The sequence below is a fragment of the Anser cygnoides genome, chromosome 3 (assembly GCF_040182565.1).
Source record: "Anser cygnoides isolate HZ-2024a breed goose chromosome 3, Taihu_goose_T2T_genome, whole genome shotgun sequence".
Classification (NCBI taxonomy): Eukaryota; Metazoa; Chordata; class Aves; order Anseriformes; family Anatidae; genus Anser; species Anser cygnoides.
The window spans coordinates 13,052,234-13,074,699 of NC_089875.1; the positions used below are offsets into that span (position 1 = coordinate 13,052,234).

Genomic DNA, 22,466 nt, shown 5'->3' on the forward strand with positions numbered 1-22,466 from the left:
TTTGCATGTACTGTTTTTCCTAGGGCACCTGATGTTCCCTTACCCTTGCAAGAGCTGCCATCCCTTGCAGCATCCAACAAATCCATCCACAAGTGCAGCAACATTTTCTTGATAATACCCAAGTGTTAAAGCTGCTGAATTAAGCCTCCTAACTCCCCAAATGTGTTACTGAATGCTACCGAGTGTGATTGCACTAGGCCAACACTGCATCTCAAATGAAGCATTACAAGAAATATTTAAATCACATTTTATTTTTCAAATTCAAAAATAACAATTAGCTTTATTTAACATGTTACACATCTCACAGGTTTAAAATATCATGCTCTATTTAAATATCTGAGTGACAACACTATACAAATAAAATGTTACACAAAATATATTTAAGAAAATGTTTTGGTCTTCCATCTGAACAATAAATAGACAGGCACTTCTACATATACAAAGGAAGCAATCACTATTTAGAATAGCTCTTATAAGCAAGATGTGGAAATACAGAAGAAAATCTGAACTTTGAGAACATGTTTAACTCTAGATGAGACATCATGCAACTTCAAAGTTTGTTTCAAAATCCAAACCTCTCAGGAAACGCAATCCTAGACTCACTACTGCTTTACAGGAGATCCAAACTGTGCTCTCACAAGCAATGTGCAATTTCAGTTATTTTTATCAAATCAGCTACCTGATCACTTTTAGTGCCAAAACAGAAATCAAGGACTGACCAGAGTAGCTTTTCACATAAATACCATGAGTTACAAGTCAGCTTTACCTTACGTGTAAAGCTCAGGGTGGGCAGCAGCAGAACTGTACCTACTGCCCAGCCCCAAACAAAATCTGCTCTGCCTTTCCCTTATATGTTCAGCTCTTTTATGGGGTGTTTGGAACATTACGCTCTTTTCATGTTAAAAAAGACAAAACACCAAAAAACACATTATCTAATAAAAGAGTAAGTCCTTCAGACACAGGCACACTTTGCACAAAAGGAGAAAATACTGCTTGGGGTGCATAAAGACTGAAAACTGTAAGTTAAAAAATCAAGTCTCGTGTTTCATACTTAAAGCAAAACTACATTCCCCCAATTTGTGAGTTGTTCATTTACAGTGGTTTCCACACAGCCCCACACAAACACTACTCAAGGAAAAAAAAAAATTATCTTCCACCATCACAATTAATGAAAGATGCTCTGTAGTATGCAATCACTGCTTCCAATACAGGTAACCTATCACTGGCAGGCAAGCCACATCCTTCAAGTCCTTTTTAAAATTTAGATAGATACTGAGACATAATAACCACCAGTACAGTGGAAAAATCAGGACCAAGTCTTGGTGCCATCCCCTCTGACTTTAGTATTATTGTCACTTTCAAAGGTACAGGAAGAAATTTCCAGAGAAAATTTGAAAAGAACTATTAAACAGAGCTTCAATGGTTCACCAAGAAAGTCAGACCCAAACCTGGAAAGTTATGTGTATTTAAGACACTTATGCACATTACTTTAGCAATTTAAGTGTGGATCTTGCAAGCGTGTCCAAATCTTAATCATTTCTTGAGGTTTTCTGCTATGCACTAACATCAAGTTTGTGTAAGAACATATGTTATTTCTGTATTTCTCTTCAATGTCAAATGTTTTGAAACCTTTGTGTTTTTCCGGAGCCAGCCCAAGCTTCTGAAGGCACATTCCAGTATAAACGTCATCAATAGGATACAGGAGTACCTGGTCGGACGCATTATTCAGTCTTAATGCCAGATCACCAGAGTACAGAAACCCACCGCCTCCTGCGTACGGAGGATACGAACCTTCATAAACACTTTCTGGGATGTAGTACTTCAATTTCTTTTCCCTGTGAGGTCCAGCATCTTTGATCACATCACCTATGAATAAGTCTTTGGCTTTGTCCTTTGATAAGCTCTTCAAGTAATCCAGGATCTGATGGGTATTCACAAAAACATCGTCATCGCCCTTAAAAATAAACTGGACATCTGCGCAACTGCTGCTGACCCACTTGAGAAACAGCACCTCTTTCAGAGTTAAATTGAAGAAAGTGTCTCTGTAGTTCCAGAGCAGAATGTCTTGGTGGGTTTCACTCTCAAATTTTATCATGTCTGAAAGGTCAGGAAAATTATCCTCTGGTGGGGTCTGCCCAAGGAGGAAGACCCTTCTGACTGTTATATCTCCTGATTCTATTTCCTTGCCCCAGGATTCCCTAATTGCTTGCCTTCTATCAAAGTGTGGTATAAGTGACTTAATAGCCAGCAGCAGGAAAGGTTTATGTTTGCACTTGTTTGGCTGATCCATTACTAATGAGTAATTTCTACATCTCAAATAAAGCAGGAAGTCTTTGAATCTTTCTGGCAAGTTTGCAAAGTCACTAACCTCTGAAGTCACCCACGGGTCAGGGTCACAGGAACTGAGAACACTCGCGTTAGAAATTAAGTTCTCTTCCACAGTCATATTGGAAAGCAAAGTCAGAATCGGGTTGTACAGCAGCTCGAGCTTCTGTTGCTGCTTGTTCCAATAAGCTTTGTGAGGAGTGTACTTCCTCCAGAATTTGCTGCGTGGTATAATAACACGGCCTTTTGCATTCTTCTCTTGGCTGCCGCTTTTGGAGACTTCCACAATCACATAGATAAAAATGTTTACCATCATCAGAATTCCCAGCAGCTTTAATCTTCTGCGTCCAACACTCATTTCTCATATCTGGAAAGAGAAAACAACAGATTTTTAGCTTTCTTCCTATCAAGTTCTTGATTTCATAAAAATGCAGCTACTTTCAGATGAAGAACAAGCGAGATGGCAGCCTGAAGACAGAGGTCACCTATACACAACAAAAGCAAAACCTCATCTACCTCTAATACAAGCACACCTGCAGCTAGTCAGGGTTTGGGGTTCCACAGGCTAACAAAATGCTGGTAAGAAGGTAAAGATTTCCACTTCCTAATTAGGAATTTTACATGGCATTTTACAGTGTCTAGATTATCAAGCACATTTTGATCCTCACTTAAGTCTCCTTGAATTTTTTGACTGTACAGTAATTAGAACCTCACCCCTCAGCTTGGCAAAGGCAGGCAGAGAAACTTTTTTTTGCAAGCAAGGTGAGCTTAAGGGTACAGAATGAATTGCTGTACAATAAGGTCAGTTATTTTTAAAATAAGTTCCAAGCCTTTATACTTGTATTTTTGTACCTTCCAACTACAGAATAGGCAGAGCTGAATTTTAAAGCATACAGTTTGTTTCTAGCCATTTCACTTGGCCGCTCCTTGGGAGAGAGGCTGACAAAACTGACCAGCTGCATTGCTGCTATTCACATCTCTGCAGACAGAGGATACAATGAATTTTGAATTTTTTCTTGAACTGGAAAAGAGTGTGAATGGCAGCAGAAAATGAAGTGCAATTATTTCTAGGAAAGAAAAAGCAACTGAAGAGAAATTAAATAAGCAGAGGTTTCTGATACATGTAAGACCAGGAATAATAGCAAGTGTTGTAGCTCGTGGTTGTAGCAAAAGCTATATGGAAATATGTCTCCACTTCTTACTGAGAGCGCAAATGGACCAAGCCCTCTCTCTTCCACAGTTGTCAGAATGGAAGGTGTACCATGAAGCAACCCCAAAACCGTGTTCCTCTACAGTAACACTTATCCAGCTGTTTACCAGCCTAGAGGGCTACAGAACCAATGTACAAGCTACATGAAAACTCAAACGAACCATTCTAAATTTGGATATCAGACTAGAAAGTAACTCGGGACGAGTAAGAGTTAGACTACATTTCAGGTGTATAGAGAACTATGTCAAAGCAGTTTTCATTTGCCTGAAGTACAATTACAGCAAGACCATAAAAAAATGAAATAAAGAACACAAGCCCAGTTGTAAATGGTAGCTCAGAAGGCAGAGCAATAGCAGTCAGGAAGGTATACTTGATAACGTGTGCACAATGTGCTTCTCTTCACCTTTTACTTACTCCCACATCACCAGAGACCTGGGCTATAGTGACCCTTGGTCTCTCCTGGTTTTAAGTCTTCTACTCCTCAGCAAGCCAAACACAACTTTCAGTAAGACAGCAGCAGGTAAATCAGTGATCCTTTTTTATTTCGCCACTGAATTGTCACTAAATCCAAAGGGAGAGTATTACTGAATTTAAATATTAAAAAAAAGGCAAAACCAAAAAACCCTCCTAGAAAGCAGGAATTGTCCAGAGAAAAATCCCTATTCTTCCTTCATTTGATCTCCTGTAGCATCTGCATATCCATCTTCAGATATGCTCTTGTGGGCTAACATTAACTACTTTCTTTAATGTCCTCCTCTCAACCAGTTGTGAAGCCTGCTGTTCAAAGTTTAGTTTTCTTCCATACCTCAAAGACACACAAACATATTTATGGTCAGTGCCATCATTTAAGCCAAACAGCTGAACGGTCAGAAAGCAGTGGCAGCCTCAACTAAAACCAGAGACCATCATCTACTATTTTTCTCCTCTTCCCATTCAGTACACACACACATACTGGAGAAGCAGCTGCCTGCATTTCCTACCACTCCATGCAGCTCAGCGTGCGTATCAGTGCTCATTTACCTTGTCCTTAGGTGTTCCTATAGCACCCCTCGCTAGAAAAACAAGTGACGTAGTACTTTACCTGTGATCCCTTTACTCCATGGACAACAGGGTGAGAAGCTCCCCCAGAAATAGCAAACACACACAGGACTGTCAAGAGCTCAGTCAGAGCCTGATTTTCCAGAATATGTAGCGCTGTGCAGCTGATCTGGTCACAGCCCCCAGCTACTAAGCTCCGTGCGTTCAACGCTTTTGCAATTCATCTTCTGGGTGCTTGAGCTGAGATTGTTCAGAACACCACTTGCACAGACTATTTCAGCAATGTAACAAAACCCTTTACATCTCAAAGTCTTTAGGGTAAGTATTCAGATTATGTAACTACAAGATCTTCTTTCATTTTCCTTTTTTCACTTGTAGCCCTGCAGAAAATGGGACGTGGATCCTACACGGAAAAAATCTCCATTAGTTAGACTTGGTTGTATGTTTCATCAGAACGAACACCAGTCTAGCAAGATCAGCGTAGCTCCATCAAATAATGCACTGTAAGTGCTGCCAGTCCCACATATGAGCACACTTCCAGTATCAGTCTCGTTTTATAAAAGTTACCAAATAATGCTGATTAATATTTCTGAGAAAAGATAGGTAACATTCAGTATCAATACGAGAAAGACTTAAGTTATGTAAGACTTGATCATCTATCGACAATTTTGCAAAACAGCATTCTGTTCTGTAATTAAGCTGTCTACACGAGGTTTTTTTTTAATAGATGCATTCAAATAATATACATATTATGAATACTAAGCCAAGAATAAAGGCTACCCACAAAAAGGGACAAAAAGTGCTTTGTTAAAAAGGTGTTCTTCTAAAAAAGAAAAAAAACATAACACCAAAGAGGGGTTGTGCTAAACCCTAGCTCATAGCAGCAGATTGACTTCTTGAACTGAAAGCAATAGAATGAACAGAACTATTTCTGTCGATAAAGATGGAATCTCAAAGTCCACCGTTAGTATAAGCTTCTATCATCATATCTCAAGATATGAGTGATAAGGGAATGCCCATTAGACAATTTCATATCAAGGGAATAGGATTTATCACAATATACAATATTACAGTCCTCATCATAATGGGAGAGGTAGCTTTTTTTTGTATTGTTGTTGGTGCTTTTCATTTTTCAGCCTGTGTCTCAAGGCAGTTCTCTGTTCCTCATCTGCTTTGCTGACGCTGCAGTGGCTGACTGAAGCACCAGCGCAGGGGAGGTGCTGTGCTCCGGGCAGCCTGCTAAGGAGCAGCATCGTGGAGCACAGGACAGCGCCCATTTCCGACTCACGGCTTAGCGGCAGCCATCTGGACAGATCACAAGATATTTTCCTATTCCAGTAATAGCTTCTATCACCATTTGTATTACAAAATTTCCAGCTGCCTTTCCTTTGACTGATGAGAATGGGAGATCTCTTAAGGAAGCCAAAAACAAACTAGAAGGGATTCAGTTCATACTTAAATCCATCCAACAAAACTGATGCAAGAACTCATTGAAGAACCAAGATGAGCAGCACAAAGCAACACTACTTGAAAAATTCCTGCTGCTTTTTGTCTTAAAAAATAGGAAATGCTCCTGCACATAGCTCACTAACATAAAAAGTAAAATGAGCAAATCCTATGTATCAGTAAAGCAAATCACAGTACAGAACCTTAGGAACAAGAAGCCCTACAAAACCTTGTTCCAGCTTTGGCTAGGAAGGTGAAAAAACACCTACTTTCAACGGTGACCTGACTTACGGGTTTTCAGTGTCTGCTTCCCACTTCTCAGCTACAGCGATCTGAAGACAGCTCTAGCAATCAGCTCAAGTTTGTACAACTCCCCACACTTCTGCTTACACAACTTCCAGCTGCACAGCTGTGTGTCACTGCCACTGCACACAAAGTCCATTTGTTCACCGCCCTTAGAAAGCAACCACGTGACGAGAAAAATGGGTTAACGTTAACCATACTTGGGATGAATCAAGGGCCCGCTACAAAGACAGTATTTGGGGAGATTTATTCTGCATAAATGGGGGGGGGGGGGATTTGCCTTCTCCAGCTCTACTCCGCTGCAGTCAAACTAAGGTACTGATGGAAGGATATTTGCAGAGCCACAAGGGAGCACTGGGATCAAGAGGTGGATGAAAAAGTGGAATGTGGGAAGAAAGCAGCACCACTGTGGGACCAGGCAGTGATGCACACACCCAGGAATTACACAAGACACTTTCCTGGAAGCAAGCATTCTGACAAACAGCGCCATGATACCCCGTGACAAAAGGGTCAAGTCTGGAGGAAGCCACACTTAAGGTCGAAACAAGTCTATCAAAGTGCATGCTACGGCCCCACGTGATTCATCAGTTTGACAGTCTCACACTGGACTTAGGATCCTACAGATGAGTTCTGATGAGCCCTACTAGTACAGCACCCTGTTTTCTGTAATGACCTCATGCAGTTAACATGTGAAACACATGAAGACAGTTTTAAACCCTGATAGCAAGACATCGCTACGGACAAAAACAAGCCAAGACCTCTACTGAGGTCTGGCTGTAGGAAACAAAAAAGGTATGAGGAAGAGAGGCAGGTGTTGCCAAAACAATCATCTCTAGGATAAAGACAATGAAGCCCAACGGACTCGGAGGGTGCACTAACTGGTCCTAACTAACACACACCTGTACCTGCAGACACATAACTAACACACACCTAGGTGCAACCCCATATAATCCATCCAAATTCTGAAGCGTTGGAACGTGCTTCCACGTCCAGATGTTGTCCTACTTCAAGGCAGGACAGGAAGGTGCTCTGTTGGGAATGCCATCATAACCAAGGACATGGCCACAAGAAACCAAGCGGCAAAGGGGAACATTTTGACAGCCGATCCTAACAATTTTACCAGTGAAGCAAGCAACTCTAAGAAGTTTTCGTGAGAAGTCAGACCAAGCGTGTACCTAACTTAGTTCATTCTGCATACACCCAACAAAACACCCACTGACTGTTAAAAATAACAGATAAGTAGCTCATCCTCTGGTAACTGAGATACCATACGTCAGCTCCAGGAACGCCACTTTCAGAATGAGTAGAACTTTCTTTTATTACAAGTTTCTTATTAGCAACCCTTGTATTGAAGCGCCCTATGTTCAAACACAAAATACTGACCCTGTTTGCTGATTATTACTGATGTTTAAGTTGCTGAGCAGTGCAGCATCCTACTAAGATGCCCCACTGCTGTACGCTGAAGCTTCCTTGGCAGCTCTCTACAGACTGTATCGTCACACTCTGTACAGAAATGAGCACCCATCCCAAGTTCCCCCTTGCAATGGCATTAAGAGCACAATTGTAACAGGAAATAGAAGAACAGGCATTCAGAAGGGAGCTACAGGAGTGAAAGCAATCCCATGCACCTTAACACTGACAGAAACGTGAAAGTCGTCGTCTTGTTCTGAAGTAGCGAAGCCCACAATAAATTATGCAAGTGGACAGACTGCTGGTGACTACTTAAATTTTAACCCCTAAAAAAAGTATTACTGTTATTATTGAAAGCGAGCTCCATCATCTCTTTCAAATAAAGAGCTAAGTTTTATTAAACACACCACTGAGCACAATGCAAAACAACACCGCGCTGCAAGCAGCTCCAAGTCAGCAGGTAGGTTCACACAGCACAACCTTGAACCACGCAAGGACGTTGGCTTGCTTTCAAGAGGCAACGTAGTCTGTTGTTGTGCAGTGATCTGCACTCAGCTCCACAACACAGCACAAGAATACCCACAAACTCTTCCAGTAAGATAAAGAAATTTCAGTATTCCTGTTTATTGCATAAGAAAGGAAAAGTTCTGGGGAGCATAAGACACCAGCCATTTTCAAGGCTGTAGTTCCATTTTAAAAAAATGTAGTTTTTCTAGATGTACTGAACATCGATTTCTTGACTCCAAGACCAGTTGTCTGCTATTAAAACATTCTTCCTTGATGCTTTTACTTACAAGTAATATTTATTGATCTCAAGTCTTGACACGAACGCTCAACAGCCACAGAAGCAAGCTGTGACTATCAGTGAGCCATCTTGACAGCAGTGTATCACCCAGGTTTGTGGCTCAGCAAACCACCCAAAGCAGAACCACCTTAAATAAGCTTGAATATTTAGCACAGACAATTAACAACTCCCCTGGGAAAGGAAGCCCAGAACAGCATGATATGGACTACCTCCGGCGGTGTCAACACCTTCCCACACTGCACAAGCATTCCTGCATTGGCAACAAGCTCCTAGATGAAATCAAACCTAGGCTCGCTCACATTGACTCCAGAGAGAAAATCAATGCGTGTAACCAGACTGCCTGCCTCTACCCTCACCTCTAACAGCAGTCCCAGGCTGTGGATCCAGGCGCAGCTGAAGCAACCAAACCACCTGAGCCCTCCTTCGGCTGGACACTCCCTCCTCCTCCCTGTCCCCAACAGCTCAGGCCCAATCCCTCCCTCGCAGCGGCTCCACCAGGCCCCTCTGTAGGTCAGTTCATATCACTAACCCTGCAGAAAACTAAGTGAGGGAAATAGCAGGTGTGCTTGCTAACTAAAACAGCTCTCAGGAAGGTTTGATAAGCATCAGAGCAACGCAGTGTGCTTTCGCTGTAGAAGAGAAAAAGAGCAGAGAGATCTCCCCTCTTCGGCAGGGATAACTGACAACACACCAGTAATGCCTTGGTCTTGGATCCGTAATCCTTGCCGCCCTTTAACGAGAGGCTAGCTAGCATCGTATCAGCAACATTACGTGCCCTGGTGCCAGCAGCCATATAATGCCAGTCTTTGAGCAGATCATGCAGAGACAGGGTAAAACATCTAATTTTTTTCTTCTTTGAGTCTGACAGAAGCCATGACCTTTACCTGTAAATACCTGTATTTTCTACCGAGGACAGGAGTTACACTGTATTTCCTAAGTGGGCTGAGTAACCTGCATGCATTATTTGACTGCCATACCCAAGCATTAAAAGTCCATTTGTTTACCAAGGCTGACAAAGGAGAGATTAATCCTTGCTACCTGCAGGCACTACACCTACCGCTCTACCGGTTCAGGATCAGACTGTAAGGAATTTGTTAAAACAAAGCTGAAATTCAATTACCTAAAAACCTCCACCTTTCTGAAAGCTCTTTGCAGAGATGAGCTGTAACTGGGGCCATGCAGACTTAGATCTCAACACGTGGCTTCATTTTGAAGCCTGATATCCTTTGTAGTAGGTGTGCACGCAGTAACTCCTCATAGTGCTAGCAACAGTGCACCCAATAGCAGCACTGCTGCTCTGAAGATAATGATACTAAAACACTCCATTTAATTAAACACATCACGAGCTATGCACAGTCTCTCTACCCACTTGGGAGAGGCATGGGTCCTTTAATACCTCGGTTCTACTCAGTGAGTCAAAAGCAGTCACGGAGTGACCAACAACAGCCTGAGAACATACAGGAGAGGTTAAGATCCCTGACCTGTTACAAAAGAAGTCTGCGCCCTGTCCAACTTTAAGAACTTGAACACTATTTGTTTTTCTAACTACACACAATCGTATCACTTTTTCCTCTCAGAACTTCGCACAAGCCCACTTTTACACAATGGTAATTAAGAACATCTTAAGAACTGGCACATATTCAACAGATACTGGTATTCTGCTTCTGGAGAAGCACATTGCAGGGGCTACTGCTGAGTAACACTCAACGTTTTCTGTGTTCTTCCAACGCCACAGTCAGCCTGAAGCAATGTCCCAGCTTGGGGAAGTGTGCTGGGTCTGGCTGGGATGGGCTGCTGCAGGGAAAGTTAACTCCATCCCAGACAGACCCAGCAGAGGAAGTTAACAAAACAACACATTACACACAAAAAGAAATTTAGAGCAGTTTGTGTTACTTTCATCAATTTCAACATGTTTTGAACTTTCAGCATGTTATTTAGTTTTTCGAGAAGGTCAGTCCTCCCACATTTCAGCACCAAGAGTCACCAGCACAACATGGGTATGGAATTTCACGATTCAAGTAACTAAAAAGGCCACGGAAGGATGTGCTTGTAATTTCCCTAAACACAGCTCGAGGCATGAAGAACTGTAAACAGTCTGAGTAAAAGCCAACCTAACTCCACGTTCTGCTTCCATTCTGTTTCCCACTAGCTATCTTTAGCACAGTTCCAACATTTTCCTCAAAAAATAAAGGTCACACCACACTAGGCCAGTGAGGCATTTCTCTAGTAATACTCACCTGGTTTGCTGCAGCAAGGTATTTGAGTACGTTCTGGGCCAGGAACTGCATGCGAACCACATTTAATTACTGTTAGTGAAGCTAATCTCACTTTTTCCACTTACTCTTTGAACCCATTTATATTTTCAACCTTTGTGAACTTTACTGGCAATGAATTCCTCGATTCTTCATACAGCAAGAACTTGGAATGTCTTGATTTTGAATTACCAGACAAAAGGGGAACTCTGTGCAAGTATAATAGAAATTTTTCCATTATTCCCCCTATCTGCTCTATAGCTGGCGTGGCAAGCGTAAATTTTCATCTGCCTTCAGTTTCTTCTTTGCCAAGGTGAAAAGTTCTAGTCTTTTTCTTTCTAGCAATCTTTTGCACTGCTGTGTATCCTTGTCATTCCTCCCTGCTTCTGCTAAGTCATTTTGGATATGGCAACAAAGAAAGCATTTACTAACTGAAGCTCACATAAGTATTTGTGAAGTCTCTTTTTAGAGCCATATCAATGGTGTTTAGTAAAGGCTCAAGCCAGATATTATACGCAGTCTTGCTAATCATCATAAGGGAAGAGAATTACTTGAAAAACAGCCACAAAATTTAAAAAATAACTTTCCCACACACATCTGAGCACATTCCCATTAGCTTAGGAAGCTTTTTAATTTATGGCAGGTAGGGTGATGCTGAATTGATCAAAGACTTCAGATTTTGTTATTTTTGCTTTCCAGGAAAGACATCATTGTCTTGTGACCTACATAAAGTTACATCACCTCAATTCATTTTCTAGCACCCACAAGTTATCAGTATTTATTATTTATTTTGGCTGTCAGGTAAAAAGTTTAAGTGGACCTGAAGCCTTAATATTAATAACAGGTTACTCCCAGACCATGATATGAGGGAATGACACATTCTGTGCACAGAACCACAGGCAGTTTAATCAGCTTTGTGCTACGCTTTAAGGTTAGCAAGGGGACTCCCTTCCCAGACTGAGTCTCCCTCCCTCTTTCCTGAGATGGACCGATGAAAACAAGTAGTCTGCATGAACAAAAATTCATCTGAAACTGCCAGGATTGTTAGGTGCTTGCCTGTTTTCTAATGAAGCACACATTTTTGTGCTCCTCTCCTGCTCAGCTCACCCTCTGCCACAGAAGTGCTGCCTCCTTGTAAATCACTGCTTTCCACCCTGCTAACCCCCACCCATGCACTCAGCCAGCTCACAAAATAAGCTCACAGTAGCTATGACAAACTTGGGCCCTCTCCAGCCCTACCACAGATTTATCTTACCAGTTGCAAACTTAGCTGGCACGCCACCTTTTCAAGTCTGAAACTGGTTCAGAAGAATTGAAGCTTCAGTTCCCTCATCCTTCATAAAAGAAAACTACCTCCAAACCTCAAGCTTCAGAGCTACCCTAGGCATAGGGACAAAGCTCTTCACTGTCCCTCTTCTTCTGGTATTGCTTTTAAGTAAAACCTCTTAGCTTCACAGGTAGAATTTAAGTTCTAAATTGCATATCCTACGAATTACAAAGAAACCTCCTGCAGCAGCAACAACACTGCAGCTACCTACAGACTTCAGGAAATAACTGCACTGTTCATTCTCAATTCATCTGGCAGGTTACATTTGCAATCACAGGGGAAAAAAGCTTGGATCCATCTTCTAAAAATAAGCTGAACAAACATATGTCTGCAAACAGATGGGTGAAAATCCCTCATTTCCAACTGACTTGCTAAAAAATGGGAAGAGAAATAAACTGTTGCAACTTCCCCACACAAAGATCTCACTCCATGTGGCAAGCATTTAATCCTGTATCCTACAGATATGCTCTCTTTTTATTTTTTCCTTCAGTGCTTGATAAACTTAAGGAAGACAAGCCGGTCTAATGATCATGTACTATTCAGTCCAACGGTAATTTAACAAGCTTGGAAAGAAGCCTTTAGGATATTGTAATGTAGCACTCACAAGGCCCATTTTTTCAGTCATCCAAGCTAGGCCCACATACTTTTTGCAACAATCCGAACTTTTGCCATCAGCCAAGGAAAAACTACAGCAAAAAGGAAATATCTTTCTGAGCTCTGACTGACTTTACTGGGCACTAATGCTATATTCTGTACTTGAACAGCTACCTTCCCCTTCGTTCTTATAGCAGCTACTGGATTATGAAGGTGACATTCCAAAAAGCCTCTCTGCATTATGTCTTGTATTACATTTCCTGTGGTGGATCAAACACAGCAATAAAGGAATAGCCTCAAAGAGTATGTAAGGTAGAAATTACCACCACTGCTATATTTGCTACTTCATAATTAAAATTATTTTATAAAACATATGAAGGTTATTATACAACATGCAGATAAACGCAAGAGAATCTAACTTTAAAGTTATGTTTTATAGAATTTTAAAAGCGCCAGTACAAAAAACACATGGCATTTTCTCTAAATACCATCTAGAATTGTTAATCACAGCCCAGTTTTGTGACCCTCAGCTTGCTTACAGAATAGATCATACAATTTGAACTACAGATTAGGCAAAAGTTTTTCTCCACACAGGCTGATAGTGCCTATGATCTAGCACTGTGTACATACACAGAAAATGGCTTTATTATGTTAGCCTTGCCATTTTGTTCATTTCAAGTATTCCATTCAGCTACTTGCAAAAAAAATGTGCAATGACGAGAGAAGGAAGGCACGAGGATGATAAAGTCATCCTGTGCCCCATGAGCTACTGCTCTGAAAGTAAAGAATGCAAGACTCCACTTGCAGCCCCTCAAACCTCATCCAAGTCACAACCACAAGCAAGTAGGGAAAGCATGTCCCAACAAAGCACCTCTACCCCGCAAGCCAGTCGGGACCACGTTCCATCATCAGGTCTCACCCAGACAACAAACCACCCGAGCGAAGACTCAGTCTGCATGAGATAAGAGCGCCAGCACACACGCTGTCACTGGAATCGTGTCATCATTGAAGCCAATTCCCCCAGCGGCAGTGCAGACAGACCCTGCAGCTACCTCAGGGGATCTGTGAGCACTACCAACATTGACGTGTCTCGGACTACCACTTCCTAAATTCAGCAGGTTTCTTCTCTGCCAGGTCTCACTTCTCGAAGCCATCATCAGATAACACAGCATTTAAAGACTTCGCTCAAAGCTGTTATGCTAAGACAAAACTCAGGAAGTTAACTTGTCAGAAGTTGCTACCAAAAGGTGGGGAAATCCCTACTACATTAGGATTTGTAAAAGCGTAATGAGAATCCAAAACTCCCTACCATCCGACTCAACTGCTGTCCCGAGACTACTGGTGTCAGCTTCCGACTGCAGTAAAGAGACTGAACAGTCTTTTCATTACTGCTAAAGAGGATGTCCTGTTATGAAAACCTCAAAGTTTGAAGGACTAAGTTATACTGTAAGCATGTTTTCTGTCACCATTCTGAGTAGCTCCTGCTGCTTCCTTCTCTCTAGCACCACAAGCAGAGCAGAAGTTACCAGGTGGTCAGCTTTAAGATACATCAATCAAACAGCACCTATGAAACAGAAGTTTTATTAACTTCATATTCCTGCTTGGAAGTATTGCAGCAACATCCACGAAGTCTGGATCAAGTTTTCTTTGTAAGGTAATTCAGGACTACAATGAAAACATTTAAAACTTCTTTAAGGACAGTTTCTGTGAAATTCCTGTCTGACAGAATCCTTACAGGGGAGATACCACAAGATCTCCAGTACCTCACTCTGAACACGTCCAACCCTGTATCAAACCAAGTCACAATACATTTAACTGTAAAGGGATTTACTTCTTACTCCTTTTTAAATTAGAAAGCCTATTACCAGTAAATCACTCAGAGAAGCCCCAACCAGTCAATATTTGAGGATATTACAGACATCTCTTATAAAAAAAAAGGTCTGGTTTTAGTTTAAAGATGATATTTAAAGATCGTGTACCTGTTGAATTCAGTGCAAGTTAAAATTGCATTTAATGCAATCAAAATTAAATCCTTGAATCGGCTGAATGATCAATTCATACTTGAATTGATTCCAATGTCCCTGTAGGAGATGAAGGTACACGAAAGAAAAGCCTTCTGTTCATATTTAAAAGTTTTCCATAAACTCAGGCTTAGCCTATATTCCACTTTTTCTATTGGTATAAACTATTAGTTTGGGCATACAACGGGGGTTTAAAAAAGCAATAGCACTCCACAGGTATACCACAGCTACATAAGGCAATTTAACCTACAGCCGTGTCTCTGCAAATTAGTGCACTGGTGTATCGTGCCGGTATTACCATTCCGCGCTAGCATGCATAGCCACACTAAACATCTGTGCACGTTTTCTTAACCATGCATCCAAAATACAGTGACAAAAAAATAGGGGAGTTGCTGTTAAGTAGTAAAAACAGTTTTTTTATTAATTGACATTTCACACTGACAGCCTTGGGGAAGGTCTCAACTTGCTATAAAAATACTCAAGCTTAATACCTCAGTATTTGAGGGCCCACGGCAGGGAGAGCGACCTGTTTTTCCCAGGCCAGTACACAAAAATCACATGCCGTTCTAAGGTCAGTTCAAGCTTTAGAGTTATGCCATTGTGACGTTTGTTAGGAATAAGCCAGAGCTGTCTGCTTCTGATTTATGAACTTCAGTTTTTAAAATACCTTTGAGTATTTTCATCTTGGATGAACAGTAAATCTTACAGAATCCAGAAAAGAACTGAATGGCAACAGAAGTATTTCTCAGAAGAAAATTATCATTCATCACTTCACTTTCAAGTGGGGTATAGTTCCATGGCAGTTTAAAGCAGTGTCAGTCAAGGCTGACAAATTCCTGTTATTTATTCCTTCCACTATAAACTGCACAGTCCCATCCCACCTTTGCACAGATCTGTCTGGGGTGAGCCAGCTCCGGGCACTGAAGAGGCCGACAAAGAACCTCGCAATATAGCAGCAATTGCTTTTCACCTGGTTCATATCACCAGCCAGACCCGCTCACCACCGTGCCACATGCAGTAACAGCACAGGAGAAGAGGGAAGACCCTCACAGCCAATCCCATTTTTTAATCTGCATAAGCTTTCAGGGAACAGCACGTTGCTGCTGCAGTCTGCTCCTGCTGATCTTGCTGCCACCTTCACCAGCCAGGCAAGTACCAGCCCCGGCCCGCCAGAAGCCACCAGCCTTTGGGCTGCCTCAACTGTACCACGGCCCGACGGGGCTCGAGTCTCTGGCACGTTTCATAACACCATCAGTTGGTTCGCTCTTCAACTAGCACAGCCACCACTACTTGTGCTGTGGTCTGGTACCTGTTAGTGGGGTTAACTCAACTCGAGCAGCATCTTCCCGTAACGACTGGAAAGCTATGGAAGGGTGTAACAAGCCACCTTCCTACCACAGTCAGCACAGGGATTGGTGCTGGTCATGGTACGAGAGAACAAAGGGGTAACAGTGCAAACCTGACTGTTGCTTTTAGTGAATAATTAAAAAGAAAGTCTGTTGGACTGGCTGTCTTACCTCATACTTTTATGCTGTATTAGTAAAAAAAATTTAAAAATGTATTTCGTCTACCCATTGAAGAAGCAAATAACCATAATATCCACAAACAAGCCAATTCATCTCCTCAGAATCTCCACCAGCTTTATCTTATAACCAGTAATTAATACTGCCTAAACCATATTCCAACAACCTTCACATCCACATACACAGCATTCGCTATTTAATCAACTAACAAACCCATCCCTTAAGCACTGTATTTCAGGTTATCAAAGATCTTATTCTACCTTCTTGCCCATGTTAGACTGTCAGACATAAGTCACGCTAATAAAAAAGCAAGAAAACTGTAACTGTGTACATCAAATTCAGCTACTGGCCCCAGACCATTCCACTTCTCATTAAGAGAAAGAGACGCTGGTTTCAATTCACTTTCCACGAGTTGCTGCACTTGCAGCCAGCAGCTGGGTGAGGGGACATGCAGCAGTGACAGTAAGCTTCCCATCATCTCAGGTCACGTACCCCAGCCAAAGCAAATGCTATGCAGTTACTCAATCCAGTGTCAGTTCAAACCAAATCCATAACGCAAATATAATAGTCAGAATTTCTGGATCTGCCTCTCAATTTACAGTACTGAACTAAATTAATGTTAAAGAATGCAAATACATGGAAGGTATTTTTTTTCGCCTTTCTTTGGTTTAGGATTGAAGTGTAAATACCAAAAACACAGAAAAAGGTTTTAATCTTTCTGATTCATTCAACATTGAAAAAAAACAGTGGAGTTGTGAAGTGGGGAAGTTTTCTTCCTTCAGACTTGTAGAAAGAGAAATATTAATCTCATTCTAACATATCAAGTTTAAGGAAAAGGGAACAAAATTTTCCCACACTTTTAGGCAGCTAAGGATGCATACAGTACCTAGAGGCTTTTGCAAAAAGACCTTTAAGCAGGTTAAGCAATTAACTCCCGTTCTTTTAATTCCCACTGATACCAGTAGTAGGTAAGCACCTAACCTGATTAGAGACTTCTAAATCCAAGCAGGAATTTCTCCTGTACCTGGTGCCTGCAAACCAATACAAAACTACCCACTGCAATTGAGAGTGGTTTGTGTAATCAACTTCAGGCTGTTTTGTATGTCTTATTTTTACCCAAAAGCAAATCAACAGTTGGCAGTAATGTTCTCCATCCCAAGGACAGCCTTTCACAACTATTCTAACATTTAAATGTATGCTTAAAAAAAATCATTACCCAAGTAAGGTGAAACAGCACTAAATCTGCGAGACAAACTGACATTCAGCAAGCTGTGCTCCTTATACCGAATCAAGAAATCCCAGCCTTTCCCAGATTTGCATAGCTCTCTGTATTACATTACGCATAACCCTGAAGACAAGCAAACAGAAAGGTTATTTCTCAACCCCACCGGTTCCTCAATTCAGTTCACCACACAGCTGCACAAACAGCTACACCCGCACGACAACAGGAGCACTGCTCTCGCCGCTGCTATGGCTCCCAAAACCCACCGGCTGCCTCAGAGGCCTCACCTCCACTCGTGGCCAGGCCAGTCTCACGGCTTTCCTCCCCCAAAAGGGGAAAGCTCATTCTCCCTGCGGCTGCGAGGCCGCCGAGCTGGCCCAGAGCAGCTGGAGAAGGATGCGAGCAGCAGGAAACCCGGCGCAGGCTGAGCGGCAGCCTGGGGCAGGAAGCCTTGACGGGGCACGTAGCTTTCGATACCATGCTGCTCGTGAACATTTCCTACAAACCTGCACATCCTCCGGTGCTTCGTCACCAATGAGAGTTCATCTTTTATGGAAATAGATTGAAGTGAGTCATCCGCCCAAAAAATGCAGATTTCTTGCTTGTTTGATTTAGATAGCTGGCTTGTGATTTGTGTCATTTGTCAATCCACTCGCAGAGTAACTCTTCTGTGAGCTTAACATGAAGCAGCTGTTAAATTTCAGAAGTTATTTACAAAGAGGAACAAAACTAGCTCAAAGATTATGTTTTTCAGCACTTGCTATTTTATCTGAAACAACAAAACTTTCTTAACTGCTGATGAAATCAGTTGATCAATTCTCCTTTAAAAATCTCAGCACCACACCCATCACACACTGGGATTCGTTTCCTTACTTAAATGCTAATTGCTTCTCCTGAAGCACCAACTCAGTGACTTTCTTGTACAGTTCATCGCAAGACATTTTAATGGTCCAGTCTTTTCCTTCTGTTTTACATGACCTGCAGACTTGCTGAGGACTGCATACTCAGCTTTTACATCCAAAAATGCCCAATGAAATCAGCGAAAAAGAAGAGAAATGCAGGATCAAGCTCAATGTGCCTGTCAGTTCTTCCTGTGTAAAAAGAACAAAACCATGCTGCTATCTGACCAGATCCGAGATAGCTGTTCTTCAGCTTTCACTTAGCAACGTGCTCGCTTTGTGCTGAAGTAATGGGAAGAGCCTGTGTTTTACTATTTCAACTTCATCTTTTCTTGGTTATTTTTTGCTGTTTTAAGCACATAGGAATTGCACAACGCAACTGTAAAATAGCAGCAGACCGATAAAAACATCTAAAGACACACTTGCGAGGTCAGACCATTGCATAACAGGCAGATTAAATTACTAATTTTTGTTAACTGCACTCACAGCAACAAATTCTTCTGTGCGAAGCGCTTGTCTGAATATAGCCTACGACAGTACAAACATCAAATACTAATCCCGTGCTCTCTCATGCTCAAAACCATAATGACCACACCTTCTTCCTAAATTAACTGTTAACATTTCAGTTAAAAGTGTTATTTCACAAACAACCACTAGGGATTAAAATCAGGTATACTTGAAAAAAATGTTAAAGTTGCAATCTGTAAAGCACCTGATATCTGCTCGCTTCAAAATTAGTTACGCGCTTCTACTATATAGAAAGAGAAAAGATGATAAATATACATACTGGGAAGAGATCCCCAACCAGCAACACAGGAGAGAAACAGTTTCAAGCTTTTGGAAGCTGATCAACTCTAGCAGCCTTCCAGAAACATGAAAACGGAACTTGTTAAAAGCCTCATTATTTTATTCAAATACTTTTTTTTTCCTCCCCATACTCAGTGCTTGCTACAAAGATACACTGATAAAACTAAATAAAACAGATTATTAAAACTTTGTTGCCACAATGAGCATATTCCTGACTTTTTTTTTTGGCCTATTCTTGATAAGTTTTAGAAGTATACACTTCAAGAAGCTTCAAGCGTATGACAAACCTAAAAGAAGCCTACCAAGCTCTACCCATTTACAGCACGAACACTTCACCTAAAAAAAAAAAGATAAGAAACAAATGTGATTTCTACAGCAGGAGGCATAGCCAAATCCAGTAAAAATACCGACCTGGAATGTCATTCCTTGATGCACTCCAACAGAGCCGCTCACGCACTTTCCACTGAACCCCAGAAGCATGGCAGCGAGCCCCACTACAAAACCAGCTGCACCAGGTGGCAGTAAAATGATAATTATTGAGGACCTAGGCCTTGGCAATCACAGCCGAGGAGCCTTTAAGTCACGCTCCAATCCAGCCGTTCTCCCCCCTTTCACAGCGTAACTTACTCATGCAGAGAACGACATCTATTTGTCAGCACGGAATACAAAAACACCTTATCCACTTTCTCATTTTTCAAAGCCTTTTGGAGGAATCACTCCTTTGATACCAATGCATCAACTCCCTCAGCAGCATCTTCATTACCCCGAAGCATTTTTTAAAAAGTTAGGAGGAGCCTGCAGGTAATAATAACCAAATTTTTGATTACCAGCAACATCCAGTTTGTTAGGAACAACGTCTAGGGAGACTGGTGAGCAGTACCTATTACTAGACAGGGCACAAGAGGGTTAGCTAGCACTCCCAGTCACCAAATGCATGACCTTCAAAACAAGTTCCTTCAGCAGTGTTACCTTGCAGCTGTACCTCGTTTTCCTCCATTTTCTACTTCTATTTATAGTATATGGGGACCAGAAACAAACAAAAATCCAAGCGAAACCAGTCTTCACATGACAAAATTACTCAAAACAAGTTCTAATTATTGATCACTTTATGCAGTGTTTGTTGCTTCCTTCCATCTGAAGGACAGCATTGCAACATTGCAGGGAGAAAACCACAGGTTCTGAGAGAACAGCTGAATCTGGGTTTCCTTTAAGCAAAAAGGATTTTGATTCCAACCAAATATATTTTCAAGTTATATTTTCAAGTATTAAAAAATATAGAGGGGATGAATTGAAATGCAGATATTTTGTTACTTCACAAAGAGTCCATTCTCTTTTCAAGTTGTTCGCTGCCCCCAGAAAAACAACTGAAAACAATACCTGGAGAAGCTGAACTGGAAAAGCTGATGCTCTGTTTCGTTCGCTCCACGCACCCGGCAATAATTCAGCGCTAATTCAGCTCCTCTGGTGGTTTCAACAGACGTTAGGCTGGGTCACTGAGGTGATGAGGTGGCTGGTCCCACCAGCCAGCCCCTGGGTTTATCACCTCAACAAAGCCACGACTGAGGGCACCATGAACCTGCGTGTCATCTCCCCCCGCCCCACCCCACCCGCACACACCCCTCCGTGACAGCATCCAAACCTGACGCAAAAGCGGAACTGCGGGAACACAAAACCGTTTTAAGCAACTTCAAGAGAGAAGTAAAACCGAGCCTGTCCCTCGTTAACACAGGAGGAATAATCAACCAGAAATTTCCTCAAAGGAGAGCACTATAATCATGCTTCCTCAAGAACTTTCAGACTATATACTTAGCATGTAATTTTACGCATACATCCTTCCACATCCTGATTAAACTCTTCTGTGCCCAAAGTTTAAAAAAAAAAAACAGGAAAAAACAGTTGACTCAAGTAAACTCTTGACTTGCATAGTTAAACTAAACAGGGCTGTTTAATAATCAACTCCGACAGCACAGAGCATTTTGGGAGGTCAGACTAAAGGGTTACTCAAGTAACTTTCACCACAAATTTTTCCAGGATGACTAATGAATTGTGAGCTGCAGTTTGGCCACAATCGCAGTGAGTAACCTGAAGTCCCCTCCTGACACGGTACAGTATGTCTCTGTAAGTTTTAAAGGACTGAAAAGCATCATCACATGAAGCAACATATATTTTTCCAACCAACTCGAGTTAAAAACTGGCATTTACCCTCCTTTCCCTATCCAGACAGGTTCACCCAAGCCCAAACATTTGCGCTTCAAAATCCACCACCTCCTCAGCACCGGGGCTGCGGCCAAAATAAAGCTTAACGATTAACCTCCTGGGGCACAGCCTGCTGGCAAGGTGCCCCCTACCCCCGAGGAAACCCGAGGGGAACTGCTGTGGCCCCGCATCCTCTCCTCCAGCCCGGGAGGGATTGCAGCAGCAGCCGGCACTGCGGTAACTCAACGCCTCGGGTTTTTTCACCTCAGGTTTTGCGCTGCGAGAGCTCTAGGCTTCAGCATCTCCTCCCCTACATCGAAATAAAAAGAAAAAGGCAAAGCGACGACGCACGTACGGTGACTGAAGCCTGCTGCGCTGGCCCGACCTCACCCATGCCAGGAGGCTGCGCGGCCGGCCGCCTCCTCGCCGGGCTGCTGCTGCAACATGTGCCCGTGCGCGCCGGGGGAGAGGAGGCTTCGTGGCCGCGTGCTTTAACCCCACCCTCAGCGCCTGTCACCTCCCCCAGAAAAAAAAAAAAAAAAGGGAAAAAAAAAAAGAAAAAAAAATCCTAAATAAATACACACGGCTCCATCCGCCCCCCCCTCCACACATACACACACCGTCAGCCTCCACACAAACAAGCACGGGGGCGGGGAGGTGAACGTGAAATAAATATATATATATATTTAATTTCTTTTCTCGCTTCCCTCAGCAGCCCCCCCGCGGCCGCTCCCGCACCCACCTCGCCAGGCTGCTGCCGCGGGGCTCCGCCGGGGCTGCGCCTGCCGCCACCTCCACCATCGCTTCCCCCGGCTCCCCCGCAGGCTGGGCTCCCGCCGCCGGCTCGAAAGGGGCCGGGAACGGGAGAAAAAGAAGGGGAAAAAAGGGGAAGAAAAAAAAAAAGAGCCCCAAAGAGCGAATTTTAAGGGGGGGGGGAGTGCTTGGGGCTCTGAGGTAGAGCCGCGCGCGCACCCGCGTTCCCGCCCGCCCGCCCGCCCGCGGCGCGCGCCGCGCACCGCGCACCAACCGCCCCAACCGCCGCCGCGCGAGCCCCCTCACGCGCCGCGGGGCGTGGCCGGGCGGCAAAG

At 42.7% G+C, this 22,466-nt stretch overlaps 1 protein-coding gene across 3 annotated transcripts; it reads right to left on the reverse strand.

Moving 5' to 3' along the window:
- Positions 1-233: 233 nt before the first annotated feature.
- Positions 234-22,363, reverse strand: B3GNT2 (UDP-GlcNAc:betaGal beta-1,3-N-acetylglucosaminyltransferase 2). 3 transcript variants are annotated; one of them, XM_066993479.1, is made up of 2 exons: positions 22,121-22,363; positions 234-2,692 (listed from the first exon to the last, which is right to left on the reverse strand). In XM_066993479.1, the coding sequence occupies exon 2, from the start codon at positions 2,681-2,683 to the stop codon at positions 1,490-1,492; it is 1,194 nt and encodes a 397-aa protein (XP_066849580.1). In that variant the 5' UTR covers positions 2,684-2,692; positions 22,121-22,363; the 3' UTR covers positions 234-1,489. The 3 variants fall into 3 exon arrangements, with proteins under 3 accessions (XP_066849580.1, XP_013051651.1, XP_013051652.1); XM_013196197.3 differs by lacking the exon at positions 22,121-22,363 and adding an exon at positions 21,734-21,887; XM_013196198.3 differs by lacking the exon at positions 22,121-22,363 and adding an exon at positions 20,560-20,649.
- Positions 22,364-22,466: the final 103 nt, after the last annotated feature.